The sequence below is a fragment of the Diorhabda carinulata genome, chromosome X, assembly GCF_026250575.1.
Source record: "Diorhabda carinulata isolate Delta chromosome X, icDioCari1.1, whole genome shotgun sequence".
Lineage (NCBI taxonomy): Eukaryota > Metazoa > Arthropoda > Insecta > Coleoptera > Chrysomelidae > Diorhabda > Diorhabda carinulata.
In genome coordinates this window covers 5,848,696-5,866,385 of record NC_079472.1, presented here as the reverse complement: position 1 = coordinate 5,866,385, position 17,690 = coordinate 5,848,696, and the positions used below count along the sequence as shown (strand labels likewise).

The 17,690-nt window shown below is 33.2% G+C and overlaps 1 protein-coding gene across 9 annotated transcripts in view; it reads left to right on the top strand.

The window, feature by feature from the left end:
* LOC130902116 (centrosomin) overlaps positions 1–17,690 on the top strand; it is a 101,540-nt gene that overhangs the window by 37,054 nt on the left and 46,796 nt on the right. For all 9 annotated transcript variants that reach the window (XM_057813959.1, XM_057813955.1, XM_057813961.1 and 6 more), the window contains exon 2: positions 11,866–11,921. In XM_057813959.1, coding sequence (XP_057669942.1) covers positions 11,866–11,921 — 56 coding nt within the window. The remainder of the gene's footprint in view (positions 1–11,865; positions 11,922–17,690) is intronic.

Here is a 17,690-nt window from a genome sequence, read left to right as displayed (position 1 = left end):
AGTTTAACAATTGTGTTATATACACTATTATACAAAAGATCAATTGTATCTCTTTGCTATAAGACTGGGGATACTTAGTGCTTACAGCTTATCTATTAAGTTCAATCCTTTCGTTGCATTTTCCATATTTTATACGCCTTTAAGTGTTAAGTGCACTGAGACGCAATGTCCCTTCAAATCTCTTTTTAATAACTTAGTTACTATACTATATAAAGTTTATTTCTATCATGTGTGTGCTATTTCATTTCTCTTCGATCCAGCGTGTCTTGGAACCTATTGGATCTCCGAGCTTTAATATTTATGCTTGAAAAATACTTTTTTCAATTTTTTCCAAACACGGAAATAATGGGTAACTTTCAAATTTTATTTTCAATTGTATTTTAAACAATTTTACTGATTTTTAGCTTGATGGGAATTTATGTAGCTTCACTCTTATTTTTTGGTCTAATTTGACCGGACTGTAACACGTAAATGAGGTCAGAAGAGATTATATAGCTGTCACAAAAAAATTGGATGTGGCCGAAACAAAATAATAATTTTTTTGACTGTAGGTTCATCAAACAAATGAAAATTATCACAAAGTTCGTATGACAAAAACAGTGTTTACCACTGTAATTTTATATTTACGACATGACACCAAACGTGATGAAGCATTTCATAAAATATTTAACTAAACAAAATATAAATGTAGATGCAAAGCTTCGCCAGTATAAACAAACACAATAGACACGTCTTTCCAATTTTAATATCCAGATAAGTTACGTGAAAAGACGCTTATAATTTATTTTAGTTTGCGTTCCCATTATTAAACACAGATATTTATTTGGAATAATAAAAAGGATAGATTTACGATGTTTTCGTTCGTTTATTATTTTATTGTCATTTAATGAATTATGGATACAAAATAAAAATATTTGTGAATACAAATACTCCAAAATGCCTTGAACTTTATCCCTCGCTGTTATTTTCATAGTAGAGGAGTTATCGGCAACGCTAAAGACTTGCCCTGTATGTGAATTCAATGGTATTTCAAACAATTAAAAACGAAATCTCCACTAGTTATTTATACTATAAAGGATGTGTATAACATTTACTAGTCGAGAACGATTTTACCCCCGAGCGATAGCGAGGGCTGGCAATAAAATTAGTACAGGTAGTGAATTTGATTTGCATGAAAATTTCGAATAAGTTTCGTTTTATGCTCAGTATCAAAAATGACAAGTCCGATTGACGCTTTTTTTAGGGGTAAAAACTACCTCTAAGTGAAAAAAATTAAGTTTTAATTAAATTACTGGTAAAAATCTGGTTCAAGCACGAATATTAAATAGTGTATCATGTTCTAGAACGTATTTTATTGTATATTTGATATTTACAATCACGTCTTTTAAGAGTAACTGCGCATAGGCAACTGAGTTAAGCCTGGACACTGGAACATATTCACAAACGAGTCTCGTTATGAATTATTTTCAGATAAGTCTACTGCATTTCATTGTTTCCCAGAAGCCATTGGACAATAATTATATCGTTCATGTGACTTGTTTAGGTTTTCCCAAACCAGGTTAGATCTTATAACATTGCATTTATGGATGATTGTTATCAAAAAAAAAGTTGATGGATGTTTCTCTGTACACACTCACACGCACTTTTTGGTTAGATGTTATACAGATAAAGACTGAAGTCGAAACGTCAATTTTTCATGAATCTTTTACAAATTATCAAAAAAAAAACAGAAGAGACCTAAAATCAAGAACATTTAGAAACATTAATATATTTAAGCGGTTTTTTATTGGGAACGTGGCAATGAAACACCAAAGTGGACAAACTTTTATATATTTTTCGAGCTTTCGAATACTGTATGTATTCATCGTCTGGGAAATAATTAATGGAGATTTTCGGTGGTTTTTAATTTTTAAAATCGTATGATTTAAAATTCAATATTCGAAGTAACGTTGATAGAAATATTTCTATCAAAAGTCGTATACAAATATCTACCTATATAAACGTTTCAAAACGCTTACGCGCACTTAATGAAAATTCCTATGTTTTTCCAAAAAAATGTCATTGGTTTTTTAACCATAACTCATTTTCAAGTTATAGTATCCTGTAAAAAAGCATTTTAAAGGAAATTTCAGGAACTATAAGCTCATGTGAATGAAAAATCTTTTAGGCTCTTTATTTTTTAAAGGAAAAGGGTTGAGAGCTCGAGAGGCCATTATGCAATTATGTCAATTTTTTTTGAAAAATGGAAATACGTTTCCAACTTTTACGTACATTTTTCAAAAAAAACGTATTCCAAACCGGTCTAACTTCAGGATCGTATGAATAACACTAAAATAAAATTAATTGTAAAAGGTCTACGTTTAATTTTAATAATAATAAGAATAATGAGAACCACAGAGATGAAAATACAGCGAACCATCAAGGTAGTCACCCTCAGGAACCGAATAAGAAGTGATGACATAAGAGAAGAATTGGGCGTACAGGATGTGGTGAGATGGATCGGGGAACAAAAAAGATTCTGGAGGGATCACGTAGAAAGAATGCCTGAAGACAAAGCGGGCTATAAATCAGAGACCGAACTCACGCCGACCTGTAGGCAGACCACCAAAGAGGTGGACGAGAGCTGGAGCTCAGCTTCTCAGGAAGATCCAGAAACAGGGCCAAACGTACAGGATCGAATAGGACCTGGTCCTATTGAATGAGGAAGAAGAAGAAGAAGAAGAAATAGATCGGGTAGAAATGAGACTAGGCATCAGAAATACGATCAGGGATAGAAAGATCGCGAGCTGCGTTTAACAACATGAATAAATTATATAATAAGGAAGATATTTTTTTTAAAAAGACTGGATATATCGGCGTATTTTGAAAATATCCTGGTCGGAGCACATCACCAACATGGAAGTTATCCAGAGACTGGGGAAAGAGAAGGAATTTGTCTTTACATTAGACAAAAAAATGGAAACTGGAGTATTTTGGACACATACTAAGACATGACTCATACCGTCTTCAGCTGTTGATTGTCCAAGTGGATAGTAAGAGGGGACCAGGGAGAAGACGGCATTCATGGTTGCACAACCATGTGTTTGTCTGTTTAGAAACGCAGTGAACAAGATAAGAATAGCCCTCTTAATAGCCAACATTCGCAATGGATAAAGCAATAAAAGGAGGAGTCCGCCTCGAGTTTCAGGTCACCATTGTCAACTTGTAAAATTTCTCATTTTAGTTATTAAGTATGTAAAAATAGATCGATCGATAACCGGACGTTGCCTAAAATAATTTTTGTCACGTTCAACAGCTGTCAAAATAACTTTCAGAAAGCATCAAAGACAACTCTACAAAAGAATTATCAAGATAACTACAAAGTAGATGCTTTCCAGACCACAACTACCATTTTTCTTAATTATCTTAATACTTGCCAAACGCGCTTGTCTGAAAGAGATAGGGACCGGCTTAAAAATTTTTATCTATTTGCCTCATATGATACTAGAGGTACTTAAATACCCAGTTTGTTGTGTCTTCTAAGTAAATATCTATAAATTGGATTGCAAAAAAATATGAGAAACTCAATGAATCATCAAGTTTTGTTTGTAGTGATCTACAGATCCAATTCATAATTAAAAGTCTAGTAAACCTCAGATTCGCTCAAGACGTATCGGTTTGCTTGAAATTTTAACAGTAGATAGTAAATACCTTAAAAGGCAAAATCTACCTACCGTATGTCGATATCTGCTTTTACTCTGGGGAAGAATACCACCCTAACTAGGAAACGGTATTTTTTTTGTTGAAAATAACCGTGGAAATCGAAAGAAAAAAGCATTCTAAGCACTATTCTATGGGGCTTTTTTTTTCGAATAATCAATACTTGTTGACTTATTCGTGATAGAAATTTTAAGTTTTTCTTACAAAAAAGCATAGTTTTAATCGATTTTTCACAAATAACTCAAAAATTTGAGATTTTGTCAAAAAAAATTGTAAGGAGATTTAAGGTAGCTTTTAAAAAAATAGAAAGAATGTGTTTTTTCTGGTTATAGTCCTAATAAAAACTGATATTTATTTATGTGGAACTTATTTAGTGAACTGAATATTTCGAAAAATTGCAAACTGTATAAGTATTTTAATTCAATACAAATAATAGGATCAAGAGAATGGTTTAGAGAGCTTGATTCTGAAAAAAAATATGGTTACAATGGAAAAAATATTTTTTTAAAAATTTTTAAAATTTTCTTCCAATAAAATAACTTATAAATGTGAAAGCTACGTTGAAATTGCTACAAAACAAAAAGTTGGGTTTTTTTTTAAATAAATTTTTTTTATTTTTTTCTTATCTTCATAATTACCCGAGATATAACCTTTCTAAGTTCACAGTAGAGTGTGACTGATACCGTTTCGGAGCCCTTTGAATGTATCTCTTTCAAAAATAAAGGGTTCAATACATTTCAAAACTTTTTAGCCTAATATATTGTAAATTTTCTTACAAAATGATTTTGTAATCTACCTAGGACAAAAATTAACATATTTTTTTTAATTTCGTAACAGATTAAGTTTGGAGTGTGTGTGTGTATTTATGCACATGGTGAAAAAACCGGTATGGCACTGGCAACATCCGCTTTGGTGAAAGGAAATTTGCTACATGGGTCATTCCGTTCTAACTGTGATATTCAATGTCCTGTATTGTTTTTTTGTACTAGTCATTAATTAATAATCAATTAATAAAAATTTTGTGTTAATTGAATAATTCTTAAGATATTTAAACATTATTTTTATACAATATAACTTGCCACTTAAAGAAAACTTATACTACATCACTTGAATGTCAGTACCGTGTCATGTCCATTCCTAGAATTTACCGATAAATTATTAATTTTTTTTGTCGTAACAAATGATTTAAACTAATTACCTTATAAATTCTAATGTTTATGATCAAACTGAGGAAAATTGATGCACTTGTTGTTTAATATCCTAAGTTACCATGTCAGTACCGTGGATAAATGAGTCAGTACCGTGGAACTCAAAATCCGACATTTGTGTCTTGCTCGTGATACTTTGAAGTTGTAGTAAATTCCTCTTAGAGTTTTATTTTTACAGTAAAATAGATGAATAATATGCATAAAAAAGTTAGAAAAGTTAAATTTTAAAATCTTGAAATTTTGAATACAAAAAATCACAGTTAGAACGGAATCACCCACATATGCATGAATAAATATAAAATGGGCTTTTGAAATACATTGATTGAGGGTTGAAAAACATAAATAGTATCCTAAAACATCATGCGATCTTTATTTTAATTCTACAAAGATTTTTGACTTTTATTTTATTGAATTATGAAAATAAGGGGTAGTTTTCACCCCGTACAATAATTTGCATATATTGGCATAGGGAAGATTTTGATTTGAAGGGTAAATAGAACTTGATACAAAATTTTGTTTTTAATCGATGCATCACGATGGAATTCTGAGGTGATACTATGTTTTACCGTTGTTCACTGGACTATAACTTTCTATACATGTAGTAGGATTATCCTCAATGTCATATCCTGTCATATTATTATTTTCATAGTTTGGTGACACTATTATATTAAGAAATTTTACTGCCGGAGTTAGGATTATTAAATTGGTTTGCTATACTTACTAGTACCAATAAGTGCTGCGTTAGCATCCTTGTTAGTTCATTGGTGTGAATCTTTGCAGTCACGTTGTTTTAATTTTGGTTTCTGTAACTTTTATGCTTGAGATAATAAAAAAAATTATTGGTGTCTGGCGAACTTAAATTATGGTTTCTGTAACTTTGTTTTTGAGATTTGTTCTGGCGATTCATCTGACCACTCAATAGTACCTCATTATTTGATGTCTTCATTATCTTTAGTTTTTTCTTTAAATTTACGCAGTGCGATCCATGAGTTATTAGCATAATAAATAAAGAAAGAAAGATAAAAATAAATAAAAAAACTGTGATTATTTTTCAATATATTCTACTTAATTCCTACACACTTTTCAGAAAATCTGATTGTAGCTTCTGTGCCACTATATAAAGCATTTGTAGAGTCAAAATGTTAGTACTCCGCCTGTTTAATTCCTGCATTTAAATCACTTAATCGTCCTTTAGCTTTGCTAGTAAAAAATACTTGGAGGCGGTTAAATCACGGTTAAAGCAAGTACACAACTCGGCTGATTTTGCCGCGCCTCTTTTCGATAATTTTTTGACGCAATGTCAAGTGATGTGTAGCATTCGTGGTTGTAGTCAATCAAAAGGATACACTCGCAGTCCTAAAATAATGTAGCAATCCTTTTAGTGGTGCTGTTCGTGATATTTTCTTTTTTTTGGCACGGGCTATGGAATCTCTTTTGGATGTTGAATCATAGTAAAATTAATCGGATTACACTTTCTTGGTCCACATGACAAAGTTCTAATAATCGCTCACAACATTCTCCTCAACTTTGCTTTTATACAGCGCTGAGAATTCGAGACACTCACCTTGGTCTAATATTTGTCATATTGGAATGCTCATGTAGGATCCTTAGAACACTTGCTTTGGAAATGCTGGTTTATGCTGCAATTTATTTAGTTTTTAGTTGCCGGAACAATTTATTTCACTAATCTAATGTTTTCTGGAGAACCTCCCGCACGTGGGTTATCTTCTAATGATTCTCGTCCCCAGCGAATTTTTGAAAATAATTGACAGAAGTAACCGTTAACTGCTTCCATGCTGCTTTCGATTTATGTTGGTGTTAATCCTTATTTAGTAAAAAAAAATTAATAACGGCGCAAAACTCAATTTGAGACATTTTTCAAAACTATTTGACTGAGTGTTCGTTCGAACTCTACCATAATAAAATGGATCAAAGTAGCAAGTTGAAACTTACAATAAAGGTTGTAATATTGTTAGCTTTTTTTTTGTTGAATAAGTCTAATAACGAAGCCGGTCCTGTAAGATAATTGTGTTTTAGGGAATAAATAAAAAAATACGTAGGTACGTTACCTTAAATCAAAATAAAAGCAAGTGGGGCTCCAAGCGAGACAGTTTTGTCTAAAATTAAACACATGCTGAAAGCCGTTCTTCCTGTTGTGACGACAGATACAGAACTAGAATTAGAGATGGGAACTAAATGTTTTTCTGAAACGGAACAAATGAAATCTATATTACATTTTTGTTATACTGGGTTTTCCAATAAGAGGTGTTATTTTGAACAGCCCGCTATTTTGGTAAATGTCACTTTTGAAGCTGTCATTTTTTGACATTTGACAAGTAGAAACTACGCCATTAATGAAAATGGAACGATACACGCTTCAACAATGCATTGAAATTATTAAAATTCACTATAAAAATGGTGAATGGTGGTGAGTTTGGCAGAGACGGTTTGTAAAACTAAAACATTTTTGGGTCGATGTGAAGCACCTTCTCGGACCGCAATACAGAAATTGGTGGAAAAATTTGAGCTGTTGGGACAACAGTGATGTGAAGAATAAAACCCGTGCACGTCGCTCAAGAGCAACTGAGACTATTGCTGCTGTAGCCCAAAGTGTTGAAGAAAACCCAGGTTTGTCCATTCCTCGTCGTTCTTCAGAATTAGCCATTCCACAAACGTCATTACACCGTATTTTGCATAAAGACTTGGGTCTTAAGGCCTATAAAGTTCGGTTAACACAAGAACTCAAGCCGGCCGATCATCAAAAACGTCCTGTTTTTGCTGATTGGGTCCTTGAAATGCATGAAAATGATCCGGAATTTCATCGAAAAATCATCTTAACTGATGAGGCCCATTTCCACCTTGGTGGTTACGTCAATAAAGAAAATTGTCGAATCAGGGGCTCGGAAAACCCAAGAGTTATTGTTGAAAATCCTCTCCATCCTCAACGCGTGACTGTTTGGTGCGGTTTATGGTCTGGCGGTGTCATTGGACCTTACTTCTTCGAAAACTGGAGCAACAGTTACGGTGAATGGATTGCGCTATCGAGAGATGATTAATGATTATTTATGGCCGGAATTGGATGGTATTGATTTGGACAACGTTTACTTTCAACAAGACGGCGCTACGTGACACACAAGCAACGAAACCATCGATCTTTTACGGGAAAAATTCCCGGACCGTGTTATCTCTCGAAGAGGTGATCACAATTGGCCATCGAGATCTTGTGATTGAACATCTTGCGACTTTTTCTTTTGGGGACACGTGAAAGATAAGGTCTACGCCAACAGTCCAGTATCGATTCAAGACCTCAAAGATGGAATTCGTGATGCTATCGAGGACATAGGGCAGCCGCTTTGCCATTTGGTTACGGAAAATTTCATGAAAAGGATATGGTCATGTAAGCGCAGTCGTGGCGGCCATTTGGCTGATGTTGTGTTCCATTATTAACGGCATACCTTTCTCTTTATAATGAAATAAACATCCGATCATTTATCTCAAAAAATGGCATTTTTCTTTGAATATCAAAATAACACCTCTTATTGGAAAACCCCTTATTATTAAATATTAATTTTTCGCATTAAATGTTAAAGGATCGATTTTTCGGCGTTTACGGTCCTACGGTTCTAAATTTTTCATTATGACATTAAATCCACAAGAGACTGTACACTGCATTTTCCGTTGCAACTATTCTAAACTATTAAGAATACATAATTTCGACCTCCTTACTATATGGAAAATTCTATAATCGAATTTTCTTATGTGGTTATTTTATCAAAAAACGAATTGAAAAGTACGTACAGGACTTTCATGGAAATGACATAAAATAACAAACCTAAGAGTAAATGAGGAGAAATCCCAAAATGACGCATGAAAAACACATGAAAATAAGAGAAATCTTGACATACACAAAATATTATTGAGTTCGAGCAATTCCACGGTTACATCTATATTGGAACACTTATCAAAAACAATGGCGGGGAGGGAGAAAACATAAAAGCAAGTTTAACTCGAGGAAGCAAAAAGGCAGGAACAATAAACAAGATACTTATCTCCAAGAACATTTCACAAAGAACTAAGCTATATCTATATCAGACAATAATTAGACCGTCAGTACTTTATGCAAGCCAAATGTAGGTACTGAATAAAGCGGAGAACAAGTTATATATAATATATGGGAGAGGAAATTAATTGGAAGGATATTAGGTGGGAAACATATGGAAAAGAAGGACAAACTAGAAAATAACGAATGTGTATGATGAACAAGAAATTAGCAGAATTATAAGATTCATATGACCAGGATGATTGGGACTCTTAAAAATAATGTCGGAACCAAGAATGGCAAAGAAAATACTGATATAAATATAGCAGGAATACGAAAAAAAAAAGAAGAGCCAAAATATGGTATGCGGAGGCACAAGAAGATCTAATGGAGGAAGGAGTTCCATGGAACACCCAACAAGTGCCTTGTACTGATTGTGACGCTGCCTACATAGGGCGGACATCTCAGTATTTAGAAAATAGACTGAAAGGTCATCAATACGAATAAAAAAAAAATAAAACTGCGTTAACGAACTATGAAATATTAAAAAAACATAAATTCAATTATGGAAAGAGAGAAATGCTTTATTGTCAAAAAATTGTTACAATGTGGAAACAAAAGCTTGTAAAATTAAAAAACAAACAAAAACAACTACATAAAGATAAAACAAATAAAATAAAATTTCAAAATACTGGAAACAACCACAATGAGCAGGTAGAGGTGAAAGTGTGTAAACAGCATAGAAAAAAATGTTTCAAACGTTTTCTTGTTTCAAAAATGTTAGCGTTCCAAAATAACGGTTAATTCTCATATCTTTGATCCGTTTATAGTTTCTCGGGAGACACGTTTTATGGTAGCGTTTAATGCTTTTCGGATCAGAAAGTATGTCGTTTGGACGTCGTTTAATTTTACGTTTGATTTTAATAGTTTAAGGTAACATTTATCTAATGTTGCAATAAAATGTCAAGCCAAGGACTACAAATATATTATTTCGTTCGGGAAAAGTTACTCAAATAATGGTAAGGTAAAGTTTAAGATACCTTATATTAGTATATTGTTTGAATTTTATTATTTTTTGGTGAAATTAAATCGAATAAAGAACATGCCAAAATTTTGTTTATATTTTTTTAATTTATGCTAAAATCGGCGAGTTCCATTGGCCTACCTGACGAAATATTGCCTTTTCAGAGATAAACATTCTTTATTTTCTTTATTTTTCAAGGTAATGTCCTTTTTAACTCTACACAATTAGCCCATCGAGTTTCCAATCTTTTGAAACAATGAGAAAATAATATTTCACATAATACCCATACCTTTTTATTTGTCTAAAGGCGCTTTCCATCAAAGTTAGTTTTTCAAATGTTGAGAACCCAGCTGTGACATATCGACAATTAATGTGTCAGAGTTATGTAAAATTTTACAGATGATATTGGAAATCTGGCTAATTTTGAAATCAGAGAAGTATTTTGACTAGTAATATTGTACAAGGATAAATTTGTGTCGCCAGTTTTTCAGAGATTGTGACTCTTTTGAAAATTAAACAAGAGTATTCATGAACTAGAAAGAATATCCGGATTTCACACTACGGGGTATTTGGCAGAAAATTTAACACCAAATTTTGTTCAAAACAAGTCAAGTTCAAAAACAAGTAAAAAAGTCTTTTTAAATGAATAAATGTTCATTTAATCAACTTCCAGCGAACTGCGCAACCTTACCTTACGAGGATGTATTGATATCTAGTTAGCCTAGACCAGTTCCATGCATAAACAAAATATTGCGTTACAATAGCAACGAACAATAACTTAGTAGAAGTGTCAGTGTAAAGTTTGACGTCAAAAAAGTAAACCAGAGTTACGAAATAAATTAAAAGAAAAAAGATGTCCACCGAATTTGTGACAATCGAAAAATTGGAGTATCGAGCCGTCTTGCGACCGTGAAAAATTGAACTGCAATCTTCAAAAGAGGTAAATTTTCCATTGAAGATGATGGCCGATCGGGAAGGCCAGTTTCTGTGTCAGTCCCCGAAAATATCGATGCAGTTCATGACATGATTTCATCAGACCGTCGAATTGGGCTAAAACGGATATCTGAAGCACTGAATATTCCATACGAACGCGTTCATTATATAGTTCACGTCAATTTGGACATGAGAAAAATTGGACATGGGAAAAAATGGATCCCCAAATGTTTGAATGTTCACCAAAAGCGTGCAAGGGTAGAAGCATCGCGTTCGATCTGTGCTCGATTTGAAAACGATGTAGACTTCTTGAACCGAATTGTTTCTACAATTCAGAAACAAAGCAACAATCGATGGAATGGCGACCCTCTGGTTCTTCAAGACCTAAGAAGTTTAGTGTCAAAAAATCTGCTGGAAAAGTTCCTGCTTCAGTTTTTTGGGATTGCCATGGAGTAATCTTGATTGATTTTTTTGAATATTAGATTACTATTCGACATTACCGACCACTCTACAGGAAAAAATTAAAGAGCAAAGACGCGGAAAGCCATCCAAAGGTGTTTTATTTTTGCAGGACAACGCCCCTGCACACCAATCTCATGTTGCCATGCAAAAAATTCGTGATTTAGGGTTTGAATTACTAGAACACCCCCAGATTTGGCTCCGTCCGACTATTATCGCTTTCCTCAACTGAAAAAAGGTCGTAAAGGTTGTTTGAAAGGTCGTAAATATGCTTCAAACGAGGAGGTAATAAAAGCTGTGGAAGTCTGGTTTGCAGAGCAAGAGGAAACATTTTTTTTGAAAGGTCTAGAGACGTTGCAGGTTCGCTGAGTCCAATTAAGAGGAGAATATGTTGAGTAATAAAATATTTTGACATTGAAATTTTGTTTGGTTCTATAGTAGACTGAGAATTTTTCAGTATATCCTCGTACAATAGTAATAATGTTAATTTCTCTTTGTTTCAGTACTAGTCCAAGTCAACTTCAAGAAGTTACTCTGGAACACGATGGAACGTTTTCAAGTGAGTATATTCGAATATGATATTTTTACCATCTATGGTAGTCATATTTTGCCAATGCATCGCCAAATTCTTGTTCAACATCGATGTATTAAATACACCCCAAAAGAAAATAATCATACGATAGCCAGTTAACAGGATCATGAAATTATTTTGTAACCAACTATAAATGGTTTTATCCTTGAGGTATAACCCAACATCAATACCAGTCAGTTGACTGTAGTTTTTGAACAAAAAGTTGAATCCAATAGATATTTACGACTGAATTATTTACCACGGGGAAGCTTTTGTATACCAAATCAGTTTCGTAAAATTGATTCTGAATAACCACAATAAAACACTACGTTTAATCTAGGCCGTAGGAAGTATCTTTTTTCGTGATCTTTCTCTATTGTTGATGTTGGTAGTAAAAGTAACGCAAACAATCATGGAAATAAGCTTGAGAAACAAATTTTCTAACTCTGTACAAGAACCAGACGGACTAGAATATGACAATATACGGAGATTCGCAAATGTCAGGCTACGCTCTCGTGGGGCCAAAGAAAATGCTCCAATATTTACGTGGGTAAATGGACAACAATCACTCACACAAACACTCGAGAATATCCATCATTTCAGCGTTATATGTGCAGGAGTACCTTGATGTTCATTTTGGAGAATGTATAGAGCAGACGAGGATTCATTGAGTGGCCCGCACGATCATGTGACCTTACACCCTGTGATTTCTTCCTGTGGGGCCTTCTCAAGGACCTCTTTTTTGCAAGAGGACTACGCACCCTTCCCGATCTTCGAACTGCAATTTGAAGTAAAATTTGAAATTCTGCGTGGACAACTTGACATGCTTCGCAGGACTTGTCTCTCCGTTGAGAAACGTTGCCGTAAATGCATTGATCAAGATGGGCATTAATTTGACCACTTATAGTAACTCTTTCCCGAATACCTTTTGTAGTTTCATTTTATAAATTCATTAGGACGTTTCATTTTTTTCTCTTGATGCAAATTTACATTATGTCGACCTCTGTAGTATAGCGTAGCCCAAGCTGCGTTGATCAGTATACTAGCAAAGAAAACGAATAGTCTTATAAGATAACATTTTAAAGAACTCGAAAAAGAAAAAAAGAATTATAGGAAGACCCTGAAAGAGATGGATAAAATATATCGTTACTGTAGCCCGAAAGCTAAAAACAGAATGTAAAGAGCTACACCTGACTTAACACTGGATAAAAGATGGTTGAATAAGAAGTCATTATAACGAATATTTTTTTAAATGAGATACATTAAAAATATAAAAGCGATGTTGGAGTCGACGTGTGTTTCATTCAGCTTATATTTCATCTCTCAACAACGGTTTCCTAATCTTTAAATTGGGTTGGATGTTACTCGTCGTTTGTTAGTTATAGTTATAGTTATTTTTGTATTTTTAAATGGCTACGATCCAATAAAATTTTATTATAAATTCTACCGAGTGATCGACTTTAAGGAATAAAATTTATTAATAAAGGAAATGCTAGTAGTTACGGAACAGCAACCTTAAAAATCTAGTAGTGCACAAAGTAAGCAAAGTCTAAATAACTTTGCTAGAAAATTTGTTGTTAGTTACGAGGTGTGGATATTGCACTTCACACTTTTTTGTCTCCTTTCGACCTATCAGCGCTCATAGTCGTCAGAGCAATTGGCAAAAATGAAGAACGTGAACCTCCGATTCCTTTAATACGTATTACACCCCAATGCAACTATACCCACTAAAAATTATCCAATTATATGTAACCCATACTGCACTCATTATTTTCCATTTGTTCCCTCAACATTTGATATCAAAATCTGGGATATAATTCTTGAATTGGTACAGAAGATACTCATCACCTAAAGAGGAAGACTTTACCACAAAATTTCTGCCTCATAGTTTGCGAAGGAAGCTTCGAGATTCGCTTATTTGAAATGCGGTTTACTAACATTCTGATCATCCATTAAAATTATAATTTAGAAAATAAAGTTCTGATTTCGCAACTTTAAAGGCCTATAACTCAGAAACGAGAGATCGTATGAGAACATAGTCCCAGAACACCCTCTATATATGCTTTTTGTTTGATGAGTTTAAATAAAATTTAATTATTGAGGTTCATTGCCCAAAGTAAAGTAATAAATGAATAATACCAAATGATAAAATGAAGACTGATAATATGCTTACGAGGTTAAGTGACTTAAAATTTTTTTTTCTGATATTTATATTCGCAGAAATTTTGCAAATGCGCATACAAACACAAATATGAAAAAATAGGCGAATATCCGTGAATGCAATCGGCGAATATTCGCCCTATCACTGTTTTTTATGTTAGAAACATATATAGGATGGTCCAACGAAAAGTTTGCACCTAGCATAATATTAATTTCGAAAAATCGCTATTAGATGAGATGTTATAGGTTTTCCTAGAGTTTAGTGGTTGTTCTAGGTTTGTTCTATTTTGCTCCAGAGTGGCATAGGGCTTAGAACGAAGCTTTTACAGATAATTGAGTTTGTTTTTTTTAAACTGGAATGACATTTCCAAAGTATTGCGATTTTAGTGATTGTTTGGGGTTGTTCCAGGATTGTTCTGTGGAACAACTTAGCGATTACACCACATTGAGGTGGTAGTGGAATATTTTTAATTTTTTTTTTTTGGAAAACAATATTCTGGAACAACTGCCTTAATTGTAATACCTTAAAAGTGTTTTTGAAAGTTTCATTCTCAGCCTTATGCCGTTTTGGAATGCAGTAGAACAACCTTCAAAAATTTTGAAACTTCAGAGGGCGGGGATTAATTTCATTATACTTTTTGTACATTTCAAAATTTGCATACAAATAAAAATTTTGTACACAAATTGGAGCAGATGTAACTAGACGTGATACTGAAAATTGGAATGCAGATATGGATCAACCTAAAAAATAATTTCAGAAATCACTATTTCCATTGAAACGTCTATATAAAATTTTATTTGTATTGTGATAATTCAAATGATACATTTCATTTTCTTTTTATGTTTGTAATGTTATTTTTCAGTTTGCAACTAATTATTGAAATGTAAACACTTAGCATCAAATAGACACGTGAACGGGAAGACAACGGTAAAGACAGTAAATAACTAATAAACTGGAATAAACATAAACAAAACTTTTACTAAACCACAGTAGGTATAGTTGATCTGTTTATTCTCATCCAACTTTTACTGAAACTTTTAGTAAGAGTTAACTCTTCCTAGACAGAGTCTACTCTCCCTAACAATCTACTTTTCCTGTAACATATACAAGATATAATCTCTATGCTATATCTCACTATAAGTTAACCATACTTTAGGCTTCTCTCTACGGTTCAAGTGCTTGTTCCCTCCTTTCATACTTTCATGAACAAGTGGCGTATTTTACAAAATTCATTTATGATATCTGAGAGTGATTGAGTACAAAAAAAGGTCAATTAAGTATAATCCGATCAATTCTATAATCTGCTTGAATTTTTTGTCAATGAGAATCTAATCATATACGTTGCACTTACACTTTTATTAATTTAAATAAGCGAATAAGAGATTTTTATTTTGTGATAATCGGAGGTCCCAAGATCATTTTTGAAGAAATCGCCACTCCTTGTCCTGTGGTTTTAAACGAGGAGCAATTTAACGATTATAATTTTCTTTAATGATATGGGTGTTTTATTTCATTGTGTTCAGTAACCGAAGAATTGACGAACCTTCACTATCATTATTTTGTTTCCAATACAATTGAATCGATAATTGAGTATCCGAGGGAGGAAATACAAGATGTTGTATTCCAATAGTCAATATTCCGAAAGGAATATCCACATTGCGAAATTAAACAAAAATATATCATTTAATTGTTATAGTCTATTTCGGAAAGGTATAGAGTAATAAAATGGGGAATTCCGTCCAGTTCGGCTCAATTTCGGTGTTGGCCATAGGTGTAGTAGGTCTTGAAATATTTTGAGGTTATGTGAAAAAGGTGTGAATACAAAAATTGTAGATCTTCTCATTGCCTACAACTTTACTATTTGCCTTTTTTCAATAGGACTTGTAGTTTTGTCAGAAATCGTTTTTTACCCTTTCCCTTCCTGACCTCAAATCGCCCGTAAACTATTTTCCCTTCAATTTTTATTATATTCTCCTCTTTTTCCTACTATCATTTTTTTTTTGGTTTCAAAAATTATCGACCTTGGTCTAAAATTACAAAACTAGACGATTCGGCACCATTTGCTACTTCAAACACTCATTTATTCTAAAAGAAAATAATGAAAGTAAAATTAATGGTAGGTGTTTTTAAATTTTGTCTTGAAAGAATTATTGTTCGTATTTGTCAGCAATAATAATTTTTGTACGATGAATCCAAGCGTACGCGGCATTTTTAAATTAGGAACGCAGAAACAATTAAACGATGCCTGACGATATTCATCTCATAAACGGACATTTTCATTTCCATTAAAAATACCGTACCCAATTGAAAGTTATTTCACGCCAACTAAATGTATGGTGAATAATAATTTTTAAAATAAGGCAAACGGTTTTTGGATTTTAATATACTTGCATTAAAATTGTAAATTCATATAGATTTTCTGGATGCATTAGGGAAATCTGCAGTATGATATGAAATACGAAAAAGGTGGTGTCGTGCGTTAAATACGGCAGTGTTCAAACCAACATATAGGTATTTAGCTCCATATACTTGTCCCAGTGATGTTCAATAAGTTCCATACCAGATTCGTAGCTTTCAAATTCTTCTTGTTGTTCTTCTTCTTCTTGATCTTCTTCTTGTTCTTCTTCTTGATCTTCTTCTTGTTATTCATCTTCATTCGAGGTGCATGTAAATTGCGTCAATAGCGATGTATCGCATGTCACGTCGTCCGAATCAAACGAATCCTCCATTGTTGGTGATTCAACGTTAGAGCACGACCAGCCTTGACAATTTGTACATGCCAGAGAACGAATCAGTCCAACTTTTCTGCAACCACATTTTGCACTGCATCCCTTTTTGCAGTTGCAAAAAATTGTGTTGGGCAGTTTTTCCGGCGCAGGTGGAAGTAGAGATTGGACTGGTTCTAACGCATTGTTCACCAACTTCCAACCCCAGTCTGTAAGGTCTAGTTGATTACCAAGCCACACTTGAACTTGGTAATATACCCGAAAAAGATGTTGATGAGCAGCAACTGAGGTTGGAGGAAGACAAGCTAATTGAACTTGTTTTTTACTTTTGGTATTTTTAACAAAACATGCATATCTATACTTGTCTAAGCAGGTCGTTTTTTTAGGAGCTCCGTACATAGAAAGAAGAAAGCGAATGCCGTTAGTGATAATTTCTTGTCGAGTTGAATTACTGTTTTTAAAAATTTAAGCACATTGAACTAAATTTTGTTGTCCAAACATTTTGAAAACTGTTATTCTACTCCTGTAAAATACAGACTGGGTTTCTTTCTACCTGATATTCTTATAGTTATAACTTACGTATATTTTATATTTAAACTGTAAGTTATAATGATCGATAGAAAAAGATTTTAAACATATATTACAACTCGGAAGATGTATATACATGGCGTACTGCATATTATGACGATTACAACTTTTACAACTTTTTGAATCGTTATATCTCAGAAACGGTGGCTCGTAGGAAAAAAAGTATTTATACATTTTTTATAGATAATTTTATAATCTACAATTTTTGTCTGAGGTATTTTTATGATAAAACTTACCGTTTTGCTGAAAATCGAAAAAAACATTTTGTTTATAATCATATCT